Source organism: Phacochoerus africanus, chromosome 1, assembly GCF_016906955.1.
Source record: "Phacochoerus africanus isolate WHEZ1 chromosome 1, ROS_Pafr_v1, whole genome shotgun sequence".
In the NCBI taxonomy this organism is placed as follows: Eukaryota; Metazoa; Chordata; class Mammalia; order Artiodactyla; family Suidae; genus Phacochoerus; species Phacochoerus africanus.
In genome coordinates, this window is record NC_062544.1 from 278,500,106 (window position 1) to 278,523,775 (window position 23,670).

Here is a 23,670-nt window from a genome sequence, read left to right on the forward strand (position 1 = left end):
AAATTAGGTAAAATTAGTGAACATTTTACTCTCACAAAAATTTTGTATTACTGTACCAAAAGTAATAAACTAAGTTATAACACATAGAAGCCAAGCCCTATTTTTTTTTTTTAGAGACAGTCTATATAGAGTCACTTAATAACAGCAGAATGCACCTGTGGTAAAAGCTGTAGAACCGAGGGTATCATTTAAGATTTCATTGCAATGTTTTATATGTTTAACATTTACAAATGAAAGACAGCTTTTAAGTATTTTTGAATCAGCAAAAAAAATCCTGATTATTTTATATCATGTTATTTATAGAAACACATAGATAAAAAATATATATATGCCTGTACATATTTTATTAAAAATATAATTTGGAATCTGACATACCGTGGACATCTCTAGGTGGATTCATTCCGTGGACACACTCTGAAAGAGAAGAAATTAAGAATATTAAATAATTGTATGACTATACGGACAGCAAACACCAAATTTAGTCAAGATGATTAATTTAATTGTAATTGTAATGAATGCAAGTATAAAAATTAAATCCCCTCTTTTTTTTTTTTTGGATAGCTTCTTGCCTCACTTTTTAGCACTGGAAATTTTTTATAGCCTATTGTCCAGCTTTGGCTCAAAAATAACTTAAAACAGTAAATCATCATATAAAAAATGAACTGTTAGATATGCATATGGCTTTCTGCGCCTTCAACTAATTTTTTTCTATGGCTGGCTAATACAGAATCTTTATCTTTTATAGAATCACCTCTTTTAAGCTCTATATGTGATACAAATGTGATTTATTTAATGAACATTAAAAATACCTTTGGAGAATATAGGGATGCATCCCAATTCAAAGTGCAATTAAAACCAAACCTTAATACAAAAACATTAAAAATCTCTAACATACTAGAAGCCATGCAAACATTAAAAATATGATTAGTTTCCAAAGTGATAAAAGCGAGCAATTTGGAATACACCTTCTAAGAGAAACAAACTAGTAAATACACATTATGATCATTTACTTCCAGTGATAGGACATTTTAGAAATGGTCCTTTCTTGCTTGATTTCCTTTCTTTCCTTTTGGTAGAAGGGCAGATTATTTATATTGAAAGCTTTCATTCTTGAAATAACAGGTGATATCAATCACTATTGAAAATAATTGTCATATGATAAGTTCCACATATGAATCACTTTATATGCTGCTGCATATATGGTTACAAGTAAATCAATTAGGCAAAGTCATGAGAAGCTGTTTCTCTTTCCCTCAAATACGTCCATATATTGTTGTTTTGAATTTGAAATGATTCTTCAGGGTTGCATGTTGCTAATGATCAGCACTGAATGATTACCTGGGGGAAATTGCATGTTTCAAAGTCTTAGGATTTGAGCATTTCAAATACAGCATACCTAAAGCTTTCAACTCCACTGTACAATATTAGTTAATAGAGCTTAAATAAAACCTTTAAAACTAAGAAAGGAGATGATTATTTCAGATTTCCAGACGCCGTTTAAATAGGCAGGAGAACAAGATTTTCAACTTCTTAGTCTTATATTTTTGCCAAAGCAAGAAGGGCAACTAAAATAATAAGGGGTTCTGAAGGGCCGCCCCATGATGAAAAATTAAAAGAATTAAATATAGGTAGTCTCACAGGACTACCTATGAGAAAAACAGCAGGATTGTGGTTTACAGGTACATAAAGTGACTCTGCAAGGATTCAGAAAACCCTGAGCAGCCAAATAATTAGTTGCCCTAATTTTGAATGATAAGGCAAAAAATAGCAAACGTACCCTGAAGTTAGTAAGTTTAGTTTTTAGGCATGGGAAGGGCAGGCGATCCACCACAATGAGATCTACCAGACAGCTGAGGTTATATAAAGTGACCCACAGAACCAACCACCCTGGAAATTCTGAGACCCTGAGAAGCCTCTCCATGTCTTAGACTGAGAAGTAGGAGAAGCCGAGCAGAAAGGCGAGTGTTTTGTCTACACACCTAATATTTCAGGGATTCTGGGAGAAGAGCTAAGTTTTTGTTTTTGTTTTCCTAAAAGCAAAGGCAGAAGAAATGAATGGCTTTTGAAAGGTGTGCGTGTGGTCTGTGGAAGGCTTTCTTACTCTGTCCCCTGTCAGTGGCTTTGAGGACATAGGGCTCAGCGTTGAGCTAGAGGGTAGGGGTTGGGGGGGGGGTAGACTGCACGAAGTCACCCCTGTAAAGATTTGAAATCACTTGCCCAAGGAGTTCATAGAGGCGCTAGAACCTGAATTGTAAGAGAGGGGAGGTCTGAGGTTGTCATGACAGTGAGAGGTTTGTCTGGCTAGCCTGCGCTACAGCTCTCTTTTTCTCTCATTGAATGCTGTTCTGTGCCAGGCAATGGCCAAATGCTTTCAGATACTTTGCCTGGTTTAATCCCAGCATTTTTTTTGCAGACCAGGAACCTCATTTTAGGAAACCTGCCCAAGGTTGTTTATGCCTCATTTCTGCGCGCGAGCTTGCGCGGGCGCACACACATCTACACACGTGATGAGCTGTGTTTCTTTTTGAACCACAACGATGTATTTTTATGGGTGTCCTTTTTTAGCCTTCTGAAAAATTAAACTCTGCTCTCATCTTTCTCTTTTACAACATATTCTGTCTCAAATTCTCCATCAGACAACAGCCCTGAAATTCTTTATCCTACAAAATCTCAAAAATTTATGATTCATATCTTGAGGTTATTTCTGGCCATCTACAAAGTTTCAGGAGCAGGTCAAGGTCCATTTGGCCCATAAATGGGAGCAATGGAGTGTCAGGCTGTGAAGGGACACGTGTGCAGGGTCTAGGAGCCAGGGAGACAAGGCACAGGGGTTGGCACCACCTGGTGGGCTCTGGACTTTTCTGGTGGAGGTGACATTTCATTTGCCCCTGGGGGTTGTGTAGATTTACCCCAGGTGGTTGGGAGCGGGGGAGGAAGGGCTTGGGGAAGGGTGGGAGGTAGGGATAGGGCTCTCCAGGCAGAAGGATCAGCACGAGAAAGGTGTGGAAGAAGTTATGACCAGCCTGTCAGTTCCAGTAAGGTTGGCTCATGGGTTGGGGAGTGGCAGCTTGCAAATGGCATGACGCTGGCAGACATGAACACAGACAGGTCAAAGGCAGCTTACACAACCTGGAGAAATCTGAACTTGAACGTGAGGGCAATGGGTTCTAGGAGCAACTTGGAATCTGGGAAATACCATAGTGAATACATATTTTGGGAAAATAAGTCTGTCAGAGGTGGATAGGTAAATTGGAGGTGGGAGAGAAGGAGCAGGAGAATTACAGCCTGGCCAGGCAAAGACTTCGAGCATTAAGGTGAAACAACAGAGACAGAAAAGGGGGCACTGAGGGGATGGAGGGAGAGGGGTCCCCCATTTCTGGCCCAGGTGCTATAAGTAGCAGTCAAAACCATCAAGACCAGATGGTTTTGGAGGCAGACATCAGGAATCAGCTTGGGGAGTTCAGAACAGAATTATAGGTGCTGGTGGAAAAACAAAAAACAAACAGAAATGGTGGAATGGGTGTTGGGTAAGCTGAGTTTGGGGTCATTTGTTAGTTTGGCAGCATTAGAAACCCAGCACGCATGCCCTTCCCTCCTCTTACTGTTCTGGGGGACATGGCCTGCATGCTAATAAGTACATCTCTCTATTTGTGGGGCTCAGTGGCAGGAAGCCACACACTGAAGTCACTGTTCTCCAAAAATCTTATCAGTGATATAGCTGTTTTATTTTGATTTCTGTCTGGTCAGCTTCTTTGCCTAGCTCATGATTGGCTCTGGATCACTGGAGAGAAAGGGTATCTTTTATTGCCCCCCCCCCAAGCCAACGCTATAACTGTCTCATTCTTTTTTGACTCATCTGCACCTGCACACAAACACATAGCACTGGATTTTGAACACCTTGCCAGTGAGGCTCCCTCCTCTTGAATTCCCTAGACAGCACTGCATAAACAGTGTGTATTGTAAGCCCTGGAATCTAGTGAGGTGCAGATTCAGTAGATTTGGGGTGGAGCCTGAGGTCCTGCATTTCCCACAAGCTTTCTAAGATGCCACTGCTGCTGGTTCAAAGAGCCCACTCAGTGTTGGCAAAGCCAACTGCTCAGTATCCAGCAAAAACTATAACTAGCACGTGCTAGACCACATTGCAAATTCAAATCGACATGAAAGCTATTTGGACTTTTCAAACTATTGTGATGGGCTGAATGTTTGTGTCCCTCCCCTCCCCACCTCCTGCCCAACTCATAAGTTGAAGCCCTAAATGCTAATGTGATGGTATTAGGAGCTGGGGCCTGTAGGAGGTCATGGGGTCTAGATGAGTCATGTGGGTGGGGTACTTATGATGGGATGAGTGCCCTTGGACCGAGAGACCGGAGCCTTTCTCTTCTCTCTCTCTTTCTCCTTGTTGCATGAGTACACAGCAAGATGACAGCCAACTACAAGCCAAGAAGAGGGCTCTCACTGGTACCCAACCATGCTGGCATCCTGACCATGGACTTCCAGCTGCCAGAACCACTAAATTTCTGTTGTGTAAGCCACTCAGTCTATGGTATTTTCTTAGAGCAGCCCAAGTTGACCAAGACAACCATGACAATAGAAGCTCCCTTTTATCAGTGCGTCTGCTATCAGACCTCAGACTAAGGACCTTACAGGCATTATTCCATTTAACCCTCTAGCAGCAAACAGTCCATAATTACTCCCTTCACTTGATAGATGGAGAAACTGAGATTCAACAATTGGCCCAACCTGAACCTGTGCAGTTTGTCCCTGGCATGCCCAGTCAGAGCCAGCAAGCTAAACCACCTTGCAAGACAGTTCATATCACTATGCTATTATCAAATTTCTCCACTAGTTCTTGACAAGTTGTCTTTAAACGGTGTGACCATTCTTTCTCATTCTAAAGCAGCAGCATCCTCTAGAAGTGTAATGTGAGCTATACATGTAATTTAAAATTTTCTAGTAGCCACATTAAAAAAGGAAAAAAATGTGTGAAATTAATCATATATTAAAGTATATTTTATTTAACTCGGTATATTCAAAATATTTTTATTTCAATATGTAATCAATATAAAATTATTAATGAGATATTTTACTTTCTTTTTCTTTTTTTTTAGTAAGTTTCCAAACTCCTGAGTGTATTTTATATTCACAGTGCATCTCAACTCAGTCTAGCCACGTTTCCAGTCCTCAAATGTCACCCATGGCTAGTGGCTACTGTGTTAGACAGTGCAGTTCAAGGGCAACCACTCAAAACACAATTTACTCTGAAGAGCAATTTTGCTACTATTCTGCTTGTGCTCATGTGAGCTCTGTTTTTAACCTACTATTAGTGAAGGCCATTAAGTAATGCATCTTTCTTGAGTCATATTTTCCCTCCGAGCTGTCCTGAAGCAAAGTTCAGAATTCTATTACAGCATCACTTGATTGACTTGGAGTCATAAGGACACACATACACAAAGAAGACAACTAAATTGCAAAGGCCTAAGGACCACTGCCATTGCCACTAATGTACTTTCACAGCCACGGATGAGCCACAAACCCACCTCATACATTGTTCATTTCCACTTAACATTTACCAGCCACTGATGGGGCAGCCTGTACAATATGCTTTGGTTTCTTTGAGCTCTGAAAGAATATTGCCAAAGTGTCTTGACACTTTCTTTTCCAAGACATTTTTTTTTCCTATGAAATTCATAGAGACAACATGGATTAGAATAAGAGGTTTTGCTTTCATTAGGTCACGATTTTAAAACAGAATTGGAAAGTGGTTGAATGATACGCATTCAAGAAGCAATTCCTATAAACAGGTTTATTTTGAAATATAGCATATAGATTAAAAAAATACTCCATATGTCAATTTTCTAGCAATCTTTCAGTATAAATAATGAGTTCAAATCAACTGCAAGGCAGCTACTGGCCTAAGTTCTAGAGTGAGCCCATCTCTTTCTTCTAGCCCTCAGAAGAAACAACAAAGAGGAAATCTAGGGCCAGGTCTGCAGCAGAAACTGCAGGCCCGTCTCACTGCATTAGTTCCTCAGGGTCTGCTGGGAATCCTCAATGATTTGAGCATCTCTTGAGGGCAAGTATACTGGTTTCCACCCCTTAATCTAGTGGGTTCGGTACAGAGGTCAAAGGGCTAATGCGTGGATCCTAGAAGGGCCCTGAATCTGTCCATATTCTCTTTGGCTCCACTAGTCATAGAGAGAAGGTGTATTTTTAAAAATTAATTAATTAATGAATTATTTTTTTTTTGCTTTTTAGGGCCTCACCCATGGCATATTGAAGGTCCCAGGCTAGGAGTAAGAATTGGAACTACAGAGGCTGGCCTATGCCACAGCCACAGCAACTCAGGATCCAGCCACATCTGTGACCTACACCACAGTTCACAGCAATGCTGGATCTCTGATCCACTAGCAAGGACAGGTATTGAACCCATGTCCTCATGGATACTAGTTGGATTTGGTTACGCTGCACCACAATGGGAATGCCCAGAGGTGTGTTTTAAGTGAGAGGCTGAGAAACCACCGGCCTTGCATGAAACTGGTTTGCTCTTTGAGTGACAGCCCCTATCCAAGCACCATGGAAAGAACTTAAGTCTCAAAGTCTGCTGCACTTGACGGACCAGGATGTGCATTTATACGCTTTTCTATGGCTCTGAGTCCCCTAATTGGGGAATGTTACAACAGTTAATTTTTCTGATGATAGAAATAGGGTATTAAAAAACATTACTTTTAGAGTCTGCTTTACTTTAGACATTTAATTTAGTATTTTCTTTTTCTTTTCTTTTTTTTTTTCTCTTTAGGGTGGCACCTTTGGCACATAGAAGTTCCCAGGCTAGGGGCTGAATGGGAACTATAGCTGCCATCCTATCACAGCCACAGCAATACTAGATCCGAGCTACATCTGCAACCTACACCACAGCTTACAGCAACGCCAGATCCGTAACCCACTGAGCGAGGCCAGGGATTGAACATGCATCCTCATGGATACATGAGGTATTCATTTCCACTGTGCTACAATAGGAACTCCCTGAATTAGTATATTTAAAACCATTTCTGCCACTATGAGTTAGAAACAAAACACATGTTCTCTAAGATAAGGTTAAAAAAAATGAATGAATGCCTGAATGAATACACAGGAGTCCTGGTCCTCATTTCTGGTGTGTCCTTCCACCATAATAAAGCAAGCACTTAATTTTATCCTTTGTGTTTATACTTTGTCTTTACTCTCTCACAGGGGCAATTATGAAATGGGAAGGTGTGACTCATATTTATGAAACATTAATGTTTAAAAATAACTAGGTGAGGAGTTCCTGTCATGGTGCAGTGGAAATGAATCCGACTAGGAACCATGAGGTTGCGGGTTCGATCTCAGGCCTCACTCAGTGAGTTAAGGATCTGGCATTGCCAGCAGCTGTAGCTCTGATTTGACCCCTAGCCTGGGAACCTCCATATGCCCTGGGTGCGGCCCTAAAAAGCAAAATAAATAAATAAATAAATAAATAAAGATAATAAAAATAAAATAATTAGGTGAGTCAGTTTAACTGGTTCTTGATCTGCTAGATATTGGGAGAAAGGTTTTGGATTAACTGTAGGTCAGTTTGATGAGTTGCTTACTTTGTGCCAGCCTCAGTTTCCTCACCTACCCAATGGGAACCTTGGACAAGCAGGCTTTCCAGCTCTGCGAATATTTATATATAAATGCCACTTGGAACTATAAGAAATCGAACGGGTCTGGGCTGACCAAGATCAGCATATGGCTGGGGTGAACTTGGATTTGAGCGGGGAGGGGAAAAGAAGAAAAAGGCAAATAGAATTAACTTAAGACAATGCAATTTAAGAAAACTACCAATTTAAATAGGATTCCTCTGACTCTACATATATAATTTCTCTTCATTCAAGTAGGCCCAAGGAGCTGTGATTTAAATAAACACACGAGGAAGTAATTTGAGATTCTGCATCTTTTAGAAAGTAGCAGAAATGCATTGCTGTTCTGTTCTATCATTTACAAATGATTGAGCTTGGAAAGCAATGCATATTTACTCATAAATATTACTTATAGTACAATTATTTAAAAGTATCAAAATTCATCCTTTTTACTAATTCTCTTTTGTCCATGTCATTCCAATAGGTGGTGTTTCACTATGTATGGTATTATAAAATGCTAGTTTATAAAATAAAATGGATATACAACATCGCTTTTTAAATTTCTTTAGAATAAACAGCTGTAACAGTCTTTATCATTATTCTTACAACCGTTGAAACATCAAATCGGTGATTTTTTCCCCCCACTGGGATAAAACACTTTCTATCTATGATCCCATGTAGACTGTAGAGAAATTTCCCAAATTATAGCAGAACTTTCTAGAAAGGCTTGAGATAAATCTTGGATGCTGACTCCCCAGTCTGTCCTAGGCATGGAAAATCTACCTAAGAATCAAGAGTAAGAAGTATAATTATCTGTGAAGGAATTGCTGTGATATCTGTATTGATCAATTAAATAATAAATTGCCAAATGTTGGTCTTAGAGGGTTTTTCCAGGCACTCGGATAAGGCAAATCCTTTTGTATTAGTACTTCTATCTTCAGATTTGGAAAACAGGCTTTGATATGGAATAATGGGCTAAGATGGTCATAATCCTGCTTTCTGCGGGGTCATGGAATTATACTCCACAGAAGCTTTAAAATTTCACGTTGCAGTATGCAACGAAAGAGTTTAAAACATCAGCAACAATGGAAGCAAATCATTCTATGCAATTACTTTACTGCGTTTTCTACGTTTCATAAAAAATACAAAGATCTGCATTGCGATGTTACCTATTTTCAGATGACATTAATAATATTATATAATATCATATAATTGATGCTCCAGTAATAATCACACTTTTATGGATATGCCCCAGACCCTGAAGTGGAATATTAACAATTTTGTTAACAACTAGCAAGGATAGACGGTATGACATGGGGAATGTAGTTAATATTTTATAAGAACTATAAATAGGATATGACCGTTAAAAAGTAAGTGAATATTGCACACCTGTAACTAATATAATACTGCACAGCAATATATGTTAATAAGAATATTTGTTTTAATTTTCTAAAAAACCACATTTGCATATATGTCTTATGAAGCATCATTGCCGCTTTCTCCATCAAACCATGGTTAAGTCAGATTGAAACTTCCTGGTAGGATTGTCTTGGATTGCTTAGAGAAAAGCTATAATTTAAATCTATTCCAAAAATGACACCAGTTTCACTACTTTTTTTGAATGCATAACAGTGTTCATTCTTGTTCACCTGTTTTTAAAAGGGTTGAAATACTTTTTAACAAAATTTAACAAAAACATCAGAAAAATTGATCTTATCTGTCAGCGAAGGGCCAATTTATACTTAGAAGTCCAATGAAAGCAAAATACAGGCAAAAAATATTAAAAATTATTAAGCACAGAAAACTTGAAGACTTTGGGGGCACATATTTTTGCACAATTGGTAGGTTTTTTTTTTAAATAATAAGATCAAAGGAACAGATGATTGTCCAAATAGGATGATAAGCTTCCAGTGATCAATAAACAGTTCCTTTCTAGTTGAACTCCTGAGCTCTAAGTTCTCTGATGTTTAGTGAATGTAACGGACTCCCATAGTTCTTTTTTTTTTCCATTTAAAAAAATTAGAGTATAATTGATTTACAGTGTTACATCAATTTCTGCTGTACAGCACAGTGAGCCAGTCATATATATATAGTCTTTTTATCATATTATCTCCTATCATGGTCTATCCCAAGAGCCTGGACATCGTTCCCTGTGGTATAGAGTAGAACTTCCTTGCTTATCCATTCTAAATGTAATTGTTTGTATAGTTCTTGTTTCTCTTGTCACCTAAACAATTCCATTGCCAAGAAGACACCCATCCTGAGGAAAATTTCACAAGCATTATTTGAAATACAGCACTCTAGGGTAATTTTTGTAAAGGAGGGGATGCAGCAAATATTTAAATCAATGTGGCTTTTCAGTTTTTTTTTTTTCTTTTTAGGGCCACACCCACACCATATGGAAGTTCCCAGGCTAGGGGTCGAATCAGAGCCACAGCTGCCAGCCTATGCCACAGCCACAGCAACATCAGATCCGAGCCTTTTCTGTGACCTACACCACAGCTCATGGCAATGCCAGTTCCTTAACCCAGTGATTGAGGCCAGGGATCAAATCTGCAACCTCATGGTTCCTAGTTGGATTCATTTCCCCTGGGCCCTGACAGGAACTCCAGATTTTCAGAATTTTTAAAAATCATCCAATTATAAGGAGTTTTATAATTGTTAAGTTCTCCATCAAGGGAACATTTCACTTTTTTGGAGAAAAATATTCCAGCTCAAGTCTATTCCTTACCACTTCTAAAACAGGAACTACTGTATTGGAGAGTAGAGAACTCTCTCTTGCTGAAGACAACAAATAATGAAATGACTTCCAAGGAGGACAGAAGAAAATTTTACCCATGTGCCAGGGGAGGGTCCCATTGGACCTGTAAACACCATGCTGAGTGGTCAAACTGAGCCGGCACCTGGTTTAGCTGAATGAAGGAGAGTGTCCAGAAATTGCCTAGTGAACTCAGCTTGGGAGGCCTGGGCAGACAGACAGACCCCTTCTCTTGATCCACTCACTGTTCTAGAGATCACTATTTAACACTTGCAAGTTTAACAAGGCCATGAATCAACATGCAAGATGGAAATTTTTTCTTCCTCACTAACCAAGCTCCCGAGAGAATTCATTTCTTTTCTTTTTGCCTGGGGCAGCTATAGGCTAGCAATTTTCATTTTGTTACTGAAATGATTTTCCCCTCATCCTTCCCAATTAGAGTGGAAATAGTTTAAGACTTCAGGTTAACCCCTTGCTTACTAGGAATGAGAAGGAAATAAAGTTACTTGGAAGATTTATCTCCACTTTTGTATGTGATTTATTTTTCTGATAATGATAAATGATGGTTCGATTAATCATACTTGCCTGCAAAGACATTCCTCTAGTGAAAACGGCACACTGCCTTAAGGCAAAGTAGCAAAAAACCAAACCAAAACGAAACTAAAAACAAAAAACACCAAAAAACCACAACAAACAAACCCCTGAGAATGTTATTGTTATTTGTCATTTCTGTGTTTTGCATGTGTTTTTTATTATTTTTTATCTGTCACTTTTATTTAAGTATTCTACACAACATTACAAATCAACTCTAAGTCAATAAAACTAAAAAAAAAGGTTTATAGAATTCTTATGGGTAAAACTATGTACAAATTCAGGTACAAACTAAGACATTAAAGTAATAAATGAACATTGCTTCCACATATTATAGAGAATGGTACAGCAACAATGGAATTTTTAATTTTTGTTAATTTTTGTTTTTCCTAAGCTTAAAGTATCTGGAACAAAATAATAAAGGTGTGGATGAATATCTAGAAACTGCTGGATCACCTGAAACTTATCAAAGACACTCTCTCTTCCCTGAATCTAAAAATAAAAACTTGTATAGCAAAAGATCTTCTATCTATCTATCTATTTATTTATTTTTGGTCTTTATAGGGCTGTACCTTCGGCGTATGGAGGTTCCCAGGGTAGGGGCTGAATTGGAGCTGCAGCTGCCAGCCTACACCAGAGCCACAGCAACGCCAGATCTGAGCCACATCTGTGACACCACAGCTTATAGCAACACTGGATCCTTAACCCACTGATCAAGGCCAGGCATCAAACTCTTGTCCTCATGGATGCTAGTTGGGTTTGTTAACCGCTGAGCCATGACGGGAACTCCTATTTATTTATTTAATTTGATCTTTAAGTTTTTGGCATGTGGAAATCCCCAGTACATAGACCCCAACTAGCTCCTCAATAGCAATGCGTGAAACAAGAACCTCTCTGCTGGAGGGCTGTTTGTTTTACTTTGAACAGAAGGGAAGGAGGCATCTCTGACTTATGTAATGAAGCCAGCCTTCCCTCGAAAAAGCAAAACTCCTCACCTCTGAGACAAATTCTTTGGATCCTTAAAAGTCAACAATTCTTTGCTGTTTTTAAAAAGAAAGCTAATGTCCAAGTGTATATAGTGACTTTAGGTCAAGGAAAGAAATGACCAGGAACAGCCTGGATGTCATTACCACAGCTCATGATACATGATGTCCAGCACTGGATTTGAGATGTGCTAAGTTTTAACAGGTTTGGGGAAGTGCATCTCCCTGAAGATAAGAGACTGCATCCCTTGACCTCCGGGGCCTCATCAAGTGTTCCTTGTCTCAGAAAACAGAGAAAGCCGTGGAATTGATTTGTCAAAAGAGAAAGCTTTCTTTATGCTAATAGGGTTGTGATGACTGGGCATATTTCGTGGACAATAAGAATGCTCTCTAACCTTCTTTTAGAGCCTGAGCTGCCTTGAGCCCCAGGCATTGTGGCAAGGGCTCTCCAAGCATTAGCTCATTTAATCCTCTCCATAATCCTATGACATTTGGAACTATTATCCCCTTAGGTTTAAAGAGGTTAAAGAACTTGCCCTTGGCCACATAAGAGATAGAGCCGTGAAAGTAAGAACTTGACCAGATGCACAGAGAAATCTATCTGTGAATTATGTGTATTTAAAAAAACAAAAAAACAAACGGAGTTTGTTTCTTGGGCTAGGCCATAATGGATGATAATATGAGAAATTCTCTCCTTTTGTACTGTAGAAATTGACTCAACACTGTAAATCAACTATACCCTAATATAAAATAAATTTAAGTAACAAACAAAACCAAACCAAACCACACGGAAGCCCAATGTTGTTTAGTTCTTATTCAAGAAGTTTCAGAGACCATGACTTTCCAAAAGGACTCCTTTGCTTCTGACAAGAAGCCTGTCCCCACATCAAAGAAAGGTGTAAGCAGGTCCCCCCTTGGGAAGGTGACATAAAGAAGTGGGCTGCTTCCGAAGCACTGAACCCAGATAGATGGATAAATATTTCAACGGCTTTTCCAGAAGGGTACTTAAGGAGGAGAGGCCATCTCAGTTTGGGTTTCAGCCCAGGGCCTTTCGGTTTAAATATAAAGTGCATTAAAGCCCTTTCTTTAGAGAGGCGTATGCCATTTTTAGGGAACAGCCCCCGTTCTCCTTCTGACTTTATTGGGAATACAAGGCAAATAGGTGTCTCGGCGTTGTCATTAGTATTCATTATTTATTAGGTCTGGATGGTGTATTCATAGCCAGGAGGGTCATGTACCTTCTCAGAAGGCTTGACCCTAGGGACAGTGCTTCCCCTAGTGACAGTCTTAGGGGGCTCTTGACCAAGTGAGAAGAGCGTCGTAGGAGAATGACACGCAGCATCAGAAACCCAGAGAAGTGCATCTCGAATTCTGATTTAGAAAAGAGTAGGGCACTGCCATGGGAAAAGTTTCTGAACAGTGACTTCAAAATCAGCTTGTGACCCATTCGTTGGTTTCAAATGCAACAACAAGGACATTATTATAATAATTATTATTATACAAATACAAGAAAGAAAATGAAATAGAAGGAAAAAAAATGAAAAACAGAGTGCTTTACAAGTAGGAAGAACAACTATTGCTTCCTGAAGCCCTTTTTTGATTGACAGAGCCATCTCCTGAGTCATGCATGGAACTTGCTTTCTACTGTTCCTTGCAATTCAAAAGCGTTTGGAAGCCTCTGGACTAAAATTTCCCTTTTTCTTACTTTGTGAGAGTGACTCGGCATGCGCGCCTCTGTGACTCTCTGAAGGTCCTCTAACTTCTGCACCTCCATCTCCTCACTGGCCAAGCCTAGAGCCCTGATGTTGTCAGCAGGTTATTCAGAAGACCACATTATTTTTTTTTCACGTCTTTAAAGTCTTTATTTTTTGTATTTTTTAAAATTTTGTTGAAGTATAGTTAATTTACAAGGCTATGATAAATTTCTGTGGTACAACAAAGTGATCCAGTCGTACAGAGACAAGACCACACTCAACCATTGCCGCTGAAGCACTTGGAAAAGCCAGGCACAGCTATCAATGGTGAAGGATTATTATAAAACAAATCAGAGTGGAACTTTTTTTTTTCTTTTCTTTTTTAGGGCCACGCCCTCAGCATATGGAGGTTCCCGGGCTAGAGGTCAAATCAGAGCTACAGCTGCTGGCTTACACCACAGTCACAGCAACGCAGGATCTGAGATGGGTCTGCAACCTACACCACAGCTCATGGCAATGCCAGATCTTTAACCTACTGAGCAGGGCCAGGGATTGAACCTGCAACCTCATGGTTCCTAGTTGGATTTATTTCTGCTGTGCCACAACAGGAACTCCAAGAGTGGAACTATTTTGAGGGCCACCCTTCTGTGGAATGACATCCGATTATTTTGGGAAGTAAGAAGTGTCTAAGCAGACACTTTGTATAATCCATGCATTTCCAAAAAAAAAAAAAAGAGTGTTTTTTTCCCCAGGTCCCTCAATAGTAGCTGATCTGGGGACCCCCTGACCTGTGCATTACTGCCGTGCACTCAAACCTGCTACTCTATCAACAGCTGTGTTGCTACTTTTTTTTTTTTTTAAAGAGGGATAGACTTGTGAAATTTTATTTACAGAAAATTTAGAACTCACGAAAAACTAAGTTGATTTCTCCCCTTTCAAAGTGGCTTCCCAATTGCAATCACATAAATTAAACTCCAGCTTTGAAGAAATTGCGGGGACTGAGTCATGAATCTCCCAGGAGAGGTACGGAGAACCCCTTGAAACTCTCGAGAAATTAATGCAAAAGAACGACTGTGACTAATCCTCTACCTGAAACGTCAGTTGGAAAGGATGTTTCAAACTGTATGGGAAAGGCAGAAGGGAAAATGCCCCTTGCCTCTCTTTGACGATCTAAACTGAAAGCAAGGGAAGAACCAAAAAAATGTTACCCTAAACGTCCCATTTTGTCTCTCCAGTGGGAAAGCGTCGCGTAAAACACAGGCCAGGCCGAGATGATGCATGAGGTGGTTGCTCAATGCTGTGTTGTGACACTTCTTAACTGTCACCAAGGGCCGGCCAGGGTGGTGATGGTTGCATCAGTCCCTCTGCAAGGTGTTTCCTGGGCTTTGCAGACAGGGTGGTTCGGGGGCGGTACAATCTCTCTTCTTGTGGAGGCCAGATAAAGCCTCCTGCTCCGGGCCACTATCTTTCAGTGCTGAAGCTGTAGATAATACTGTTTCAAACCCGCTGCCCAAGTCCTGCTTTCCCAGTTTATAAGTCTTTATTGCTAAAGTCTTTTGTGTGTGTTTTATCAGACACATTTTATCATACTTCTCCAAACGCCCTTTGTCAGAGTCAGCCTTTGAACTTTTGCATATACATTGAATGTGACCGAAGATTCAGGACAAGTAAAGGGCTTATCTTATAATTCTAAAGAAAGAGGAACAGAGTCATCGATCTTTCTGCTATAATAGATCTTCTCGAGGTGTGTGTGTGTGTGTGTGTGTGTGTGTGTGTGTGTCAGCGCTAGTGGGCACGCCTGCTGGGAGGACAGGAGTATAATTTGGCTCTGTTTAAGCTATTGTGCAACAGATAAGCTACACAACTAGTTTATGCCTGTTGTTTCTGCACAAATTAAACCTCAATCCTGGTGCAGTGCAAAAAATGCTCATGGCCAGGCTGTGTTGGATGGTGCAAAAGGCCACTGAGACTGGGCCTGACATTGGGGCCCTATTCACAGGACTCCCTGTGTGGACAGCACACCAGGCCGACTTCGATGTTCTCTTTTTTTGTGGTGAGATGTCAGCGAGGGCCTTAATAGGACCCTTGCTCTCCTCTCATTTGACACGGGCGCTCTCTGGAACTGAGCTCCAGCCCTGCCAGACGAATGATGCTCGCTCATGTTAAGTTCATCTCCGTGATGCAGCAAGCTGATGGAATCCATTTGGATCACATCAAATGGGTTAATAACATCGCCCCTCCCTTCTCATTTTTTTTTTGCATGTCTCACTTCAAACCCAACCCTGCAATTGTGAAAATCAACTAGGAAAGAAGAGATAAGGGACAGGTGAGAGTGGCACTGCCCTCTTCTCTGGGCACAGAGGCAACTTTTTTTTTTTTTTTTTTGGTAGGACTCAACCCAAGGCATATGGAAGTTCTCAGGCTAGGGGCTGAATCAGAGCTGTAGCTGCCTGCCTACACCACAGCCACAGCAATGCTAGATCTGAGCCGCGTCTTCGACTTACACCACAGCTCACGGCCATGCCGGATCCTTAACCCGCTGAGTGAGGCCAGGGATCGTACCCAAATCCTCATGGATACTAGTAAGGTTCCTAACCTGCTGAGCCGCAATGGGAACTCTGACAACTTCTTAATACAGCTCGCATGCTGCCCCAAATGCAGAGAATTCTGAGCTCTTGAGGTACTACATTACACACAAAAAAAGAAAGAAAAATAGGAGTTCCCTTTGTGGCTCAATGGTGACGAACCCGACTAGGATCCATGAGGATGTGGGTTTCATCCCTGGCCTCACTTAGTGGGTTAAGGATCCGGCGTTGCTGTGAGCTGTGGTATAGGTTGCAGACGCGGCTTGGGAACTAAGAAGGCTTCTGGGAACTAAGAAGAAGGGAACTGCCTCGCTGAAGTCAAGAACCATATAATGAAAGTGACATGCCAAGGCAGAAGGGTTAATAGTCACCGTTCTCTCTATCACTAGCCCTGATAGAGTGCAGCTCCCCCTTTCCCACTGGAATCTGGCCCCAGACAGAGCCCCCTGCAAGGTGGATGGGGTCCAGACGCTGCCCTCTGATGGGTACCATGCTCACCTTGCACAGCCCTAAAAAAAGGCAAAAAAAAAAGAAAAAAACAAAAATAGATGTTGTTCTGTTTGATGTCCTGCACGTCCCCAGAGGGAGGGGCAGAAGGTGGTGAGCTGTTCTGATGAGTCAGGGGGGCTCACTGTGGCTCCTTGGCTCCAGCCCTGCCATCCTTCAAGAGATGGAGATGAGCATCTCTCATTGTCGTCGGAAAGTACAGAGGAGCAGACGCTTCTCTGCAAGATTCACACTTGCTCTTTGGGGTGCTGGACCCTCTCACCAAAAGTGCTTACTCTGTATCACATCTTCCTCTTTTTCCTCCTCCTCCTTTTAGAAACTCTTACCTGCCATGTTGTGCTTGGCCCCCCCCCCCTTCCCCGCAGTGTGTCACGGCTTGAAGGACACCCTCAGGCCAACATGGACACTGGAACAAGCCAAGGGATTCCATTTTAAATAAATCAAGGTTTATATAAACTGGCCCCAAATCAGCTTCCACCAACCAGCTCCCGTGCTTGCTGGATTCATGGCTTGGCTGTCTCTTCCCCAGGGGCTTCCAGACTTCTCTCTCCCTCTGTGTGCCATTCTGTAAAACCAGTGTGGGCATGTGGGGGCCTGAGTCATGCCTCATGGCTCCCCGGTGTCTGGCAAGTGAGCAAAGGGCTCTGCTTCTCTTGCCCCTCTCCCTACAAGAGCTGGAGGCTTCAGGCTCTCAGGTCCTAGTTTGCTCCTTTTTGTAATTTCCTGATCATCAGTGACAGAGATAATTTTTAAAACGTCCTTCTTTCTTTCTTTTTCTGGTGGGGAATTCATTTAGGCTTCTGGGAACTGAGAAGAAAGGAACTGCCTTGCTGAAGTCAAGAACCACATAATGAAAGTGACATGCCAAGGCAGAAGGGCTAGTAGTCATCGTCCTCTCCATCACTAGCCCTGGATGTGACAGTGCAGCTCCCCCTTTCCCACTGCAACCTGGCCTCAGACAGAGCCCCCTGCAAGGTGGATGGGGTCCAGACGCTGCCCTTTGATGGGTGCCATGCTCACCGGCCAGCACCTGGCACTGCGGGTGGCCTTGTGCATGAATCACACACCAGTCAGGACTCCTGATGTGCGGGTTGGCACATTAGTTTCATGTTGCATAATACTTCAATACAAGTGCTGGGAGGAGGGCACAGAGAGCCTTTGTTGGAGTTTCCTGGGAGAAGGAGGAGCTATCAGATTGAAGGCAAGGGGAAGCTTCCTGATTTGGACACATAAAACTGTTCCTTGGGGTGGTATAGGATCCAAGGGAGAAGAAGTAGGTGCTTCATAATGGAACGGAGGTTGGTAAACATCAGCATCAGAAATGCACTCGCAGTGATGCGATATCAGAGGCCGCAAAGGTGAAATTCACAAGAGCAGCAACCAGTGTCTCTGAAGTGAGAAGCCAAGTACCAGACATTTGCTGGCAGCCACCCTAGGAGAGGATCTCATCCTTGATCAGATAGGGAGGTGGGGGGATCTGCCAAGGCTCTGTACCTGACTGTCACCTTTGAAGCCGCGCTCCCACAGAGAGGCTGTGGTCAGCTCAGTGCTGGGGTTTGTGGTGGGAGAGAAAGGGCAGTGGCCCCGGCAGCCAGCCCTGCCACAGTCTCGTAGCCAGAGACTAATGTAAATCAGATCCTGTCTCACGTCTACCCAGACTCTGTGAGGGTTCTCCGGGGCTCAGAGAATTCCAGAGCACTCAGAACTCCAGGCTCTGGACCAAGTGATCCAGCAACATCACAGAGCCCCTGCATCCCTCTGCTTGCTCTGCCACGGCCTCCATCCTGTTCCTCGGGTATACCAAGCGCTTCCTGGATCTTTTCATGGGCTGGGACCACGTGTTCCCCACCCTCGTGCCCCCAGATTTTCCCACAGCTGCCCAAACATCATCTGTTAGAGCAATAGCTAGGGTTACCCCATCTCCTACCTCTGCACTGTGACTCGTATCATATGACGCACGCTGATTTATTTTTGACATGCATTTGTCATATTTAATTTCTTTCTTCACTTATTGATTGCCCTTCTTCTCCATCTTCCAAGCAATGGGTGGAGTGAACTTAGCGAGAGAGCGGCTGTATCCTGTTCATTGCTGGTGAGAGCCGCTGGCATCAAAAACCGTGCTTAGAACTGAGTCGATTCTCAGTAAATACTTTTTATGAATGAGTGAATGAATGAATGATGAGGAGCTCCAGCAGTCACCTCCTCTCTAGCCCAGGTCTCGGAGGGAGAAGAATGGATTTGCTGCTTCCAGATGTTGAGTGACAAAAAAAAAAAAAAAAAATCTCCCTATATGACTTGCTTTTTTAATACCTAGGTCTCCGTCTAAAAGCTCAGGGACTCTCCTTTCTGCTTTTTTTTTTGTTTGTTTTTTATGGACTATGCCATAGCCACAGCCATGCCAGATCCTCTTAACCCACTGAGCAAGGCCAGGGATCAAACCTGCCTCCTCATGGATACAAGTCGAATTCTTAACCCACTGAGCCACAGTGGGAACTCCCCTCCTTTCGGCTTTTGACCTTTTGACGCTTGGTGACTTGAGGGTTTTGGAGGTTGACATGGCCAACAACCTAAAGAACCACCTCAGACAGCATCTGAGTTTCCCACACTGTGATCACCACAACTGGCCAGCGGTCGGAGGAGGCATGTTCCTAACTGGAGCTGCAGATGCATTGGTTATGCAAATTTATGGTTTTTCTTGCTCCGCATGGCAAACATTTCTGGTTAAGTCGAAACCAAAGAAACCCAGTGAGGGAGACGCCTCTGTACAGCTCCCCCAGCCCCGGCGCTCCTCTCACAACTGCAGAACAGTGTTTCCTCTGCTTTCCTCATCTTTGGGGTGCATACGAAGCTGAGGGGGAGGGATTCTCTCTATATTTGGGAAATGCAGGTCCGATGCGTATCTGCAGCTCCAGGTCAGTCTCAGCCTTGTTCCCAGACAAACAGGACATGGATGGATGAGTGTGATTGGACCTGGGCTAAACATTCCCAGTGGACACAACCTGGGGCGTGGGAGAAGCTCTGGCCTCCCACCCACGGGGCCTCCAATGGCCCAGGCCAGGATGGAGACAGACCTAGAACTTGGGGAGCTGGAGGCAGTGGTGGGCCTCTCATGAGATCATCTCTGGGATGAGCAGGACTCTGGGGAAGGAATACACCTGTCCAGTTTTTGCACGGGGCTGCCCATCCACCAACGAAAGGAGACAGATGGGGGTAGATTTTCTGCAGCCTTGTCTGAGGACACAGGGCCACGTACTGGAAAACCCAGAGGTGGGCAGTGTGTCACCGAGTGGCGATTAGTAGCATCAGCAAATTCCTGCTTCTGCTCCACACCACCCAAGCCTCGTCACTTTCTCTCTTTTGTCTCCTTCAACTTTGTACGATTTTCATTTAGGATTCAGGGCATATTTTAAACCACCCTGTGACACAGGGCTTTGGTTTAGGGTGGCAGTGGCGGGGGGGGGGGGAACCCTTACGTTGTCATCTTTAATAATTCACATGGCAGCTTCACAGGGCTACTCTTAACTGCTTTTTCAAAGTAATTAATTGATTTTCTGACATATCAGTTAGCAGTGTCTTCTGCTGACACACAGTTGTGTTGAGGCTCTTGATTGGGCTGGAGAACTGCACGGAGTTTAGCTTTGGAGACTCTGAAAATATGCCTCTATAAAAGGAAAACCTCTTGACATGGAGCGTTGTCTAAAAATCTAAACCATATGTCCTTTCCGGGCCTGCCAATAGGGTGAAATATAGGTTCCAGTGTGTGTAGCTGCACAGATGTCGAATATTCAAGAGGCATGAGATAACCTACTGTTACTCAATACAGTTCACATTCTGGATGAACACTGGCCCAGGCCCTGCCAAGGGAATTGTCTCTCGGTCGGTGTGTAACAGGAGGAATGCCATCAAAACACGGTTTGCTCAGGACTCTTGGAAGAAGGCGGACTCGCTCTGTGGGTGAAGGGGTGGTCTGTCTCCTGGCGGGCTGGCTGTTTATTGATTTATGTCTTGCTTTTGAGCGCCACACCCGAGGCATATGGAATTTCCCAGGCTAGGGTTCGAATCAGAGCTGTAGCTGCCAGCCGATGCCACAGACACCCCACCACCAGATCCAAGCTGCATCTGCAACCTACACCACAGCTCACTGGGCAATGCTGGATCCTTAGCCCACTGATCGAGGCCAGGGACTGAACCTGCATCCTCATGGATACTAGTTGGGTTCGTTTCTGCTGAGCTACAGTGGAACTCCCCAGGCTGGCCCTTTTTGTGCAGGGTTTACAGGATCCCGGCGCGGCTGCCTGCGATGGAGGGGTTCCCCACAGGGCGGGGTTCCTGTCCCCCCCCCCCACTTTACTAACATGGGCTTTGGGACACAGACTAGTTACGTGGCTTGCTCTGGGTCACAGTGAGTCAGTGACGTGCCAGAAACATGGACTTCCAGCATCTTGGCCTCTGTAGGGCTTCGTGCAACAAACTTCTGCAGTGAGGACAGAAGAATATTAAAGTGTTAGACCTGCCAGGAAGTCATGGAGCGTATTTAAATGCCGACTGTGCCTGTGATATAAAACTCCTTAGAGTAAACTTTCAGGCAACCAGGGTCTCTTTCCCATTCCTGCTGCTGCTGCCCCTGTGGAGGGGCCCCCATCCTGGCCTCTGTCTTCCCCTCACTGGGTGGGTTGGTGAGTCTGGGAGAAGCAAGCAGTGTCTCTGGGAGCTTGGGCCCTCCCTTTCTCCTCTGGGGGCTGCAAGAGGCACACATTCTGCTCTGCGTCTCTGTGTGGTGGCTTTTGCATCTGGTTCAGGATGCCTGAGACAGAGAGTGAGTCTGCCGAATTTTGAGTGCAGTGTTGGGATGCCTGTTGTTGCTGCATGTCTAAGCTTCATCCTGCCATCTGGCTTTGAGCAGTAGTAGGGCTGGCCTTTGCACCTACATATGTCTCACTCCTTTTTGTCTGTCACATAGTTGATTCAGAATTCAGGAAGGCTGCCATTTATAGGATGTGTTTCCGATTTGTAGCATCCACAGAGATCTGAGGGTAATTTCAAGACACATGGTAATAGGAGAACAAGCCCATTTGAGCTTGGTCAACAGAGAGCTGAGTCTGGCCTCCTGGCTGTGTTACTTCTCTGGCGCTGGTCAATGACTCTGTTTCCAGAATTACGGAAGGGGGGCAATTCCTCCTTTTTAGCTCTGTTATGAGAATCTGATGAAACATCCTGTAAGACAAATCCTAGACTATGCCTAGCCTATCTCTTGCCCAGTTAATGGGAATTGAAGTATTTTCTTAACTGAAAAATCACCAGAAGAGGGACACATAACAAGTATTTTAAAACCTTAAAACATTTCCTTATCGTGCTATTTGACTTTCCACTAATTTGAGAACAGCTTAAGTTCTGACAAAGTCTGATTAGAAGGAAAATTTAATGGAAGAGTGAAAGACCACATGGATATTTTAAAAAGGGGGTGGTGGCGGTAAGAAACACCTCACAGATGAAGTCTAGTTTATCACTGGTCTGGTCCTGCTGAGAATGGACTTGACATTCCCTTAATAATTCTTTGAGTTGCTGTTCCTTCCTCCTTGCTAAGTCCAACCCAAGTGGGCGTAAAAACTCAAGTTCATAGCACCTGCTTTGATTGCATAGAATGGTCGTTGTGGTGAGCCGCAAAAGAGAAAAGCATTTTAAAATGAGCGAAGAAGCATGATATGCAAATACAAAAGGTTCTTATCGATATTCCTATGACACTCTGTTTGATGGTGTCTATTACCATGTTTGTGGCTTCTTGGCAAAGTGCAAGGTGTTGTCAGACTAGAGAAAGAAGGGCGAGAGATCCACAACGTTTGAGTGACTCACTTCAGAATCATCTTTGAATGTTAATGCTTGCAAATTCCATTTTTTCTAGGTCACTATTATTTTGCTGACACAGAGATCAAACGTTAACACCAGAAACACATGAAAAAGGTATCCTCAGGGGTCTGACGTGTCGAGTCTCAACAGCCTCTTCATGTTCTTAATCTTGGGGAGTGAAAGGCTTTTACCCTGAGATGGAGGTTGTCTTCTTTATTCCTTAAGTAGGGTAACACGAGATCCAAGCAGATTCAATAATGCATATTAGGAAAGTTATTCAGGTTTAAGAGTAGAGTGTTTTTTGTTTTGTTTTGTTTTTTGGTCGAGGCAGTGGGGAAAGGGACATCAATTATTTACCATGGCTCTATCGATGGAAGAAAGTCTCAAGATTTTGCTAAAGTCACTGATTGATTTTCTGACACAACATGTGAAATGAAACTCAAGTGGCCCAAATGTCAGACACACCACCCCCTGTTCAGTGCAGAGCTGCATTTCAGGTGCTAGAAACTGGTGTCTTTGGTGGTTGGGGGGGAAAGGGTGATGACTTCTGTTGCCTTGTAATGAATACAAGCTACAAATTTTTTTTTTTTAATTTTGTGGGTTTTTTTTTTTTTGCTTTTTAAGGCTGCACCCATGGCATGTGGAAGTTCCCAGGCTTGGGGCTGAATTGAAGCTGCAGCTGCCAGCCTATACCATAGCCATAGCAATGCAGGATCCGAGCCATGTCTGTGACCATGTCTGGTAAGCTCATGGCAACACCGGATCCTTAACCCACTGAGCGAGGCCAGGGATTGAACCTGCATCCTCATGGACAGTAGTCAGACTCATTTCCCTTGAGTCACAACAGGAAACAGCAACCTATAAAGTTCTTGAAGCAATCAACAAAATGTGAATTCTGGGATCAATTAACATCATGCAAACACTATCCCATGTGTAAAGACCTGGCCTAGACATTCTCAGGGAGTAAGATCTGCCAAAGTCATGGCCCCATCACTTATCCAGTTCTCAGTCTAGAAGGGGTGGCTGTTTGCGCACCAAATACTGACAGTGTGAAGTAGGATACGGTGA

At 42.9% G+C, this 23,670-nt stretch overlaps 1 protein-coding gene across 3 annotated transcripts in view; it reads right to left on the minus strand.

Moving 5' to 3' along the window:
• RUNX1 (RUNX family transcription factor 1) overlaps positions 1 to 23,670 on the minus strand; it is a 263,065-nt gene that overhangs the window by 101,118 nt on the left and 138,277 nt on the right. For all 3 annotated transcript variants that reach the window (XM_047796044.1, XM_047796053.1, XM_047796038.1), the window contains exon 3: positions 376 to 414. In XM_047796044.1, coding sequence (XP_047652000.1) covers positions 376 to 414 — 39 coding nt within the window. The remainder of the gene's footprint in view (positions 1 to 375; positions 415 to 23,670) is intronic.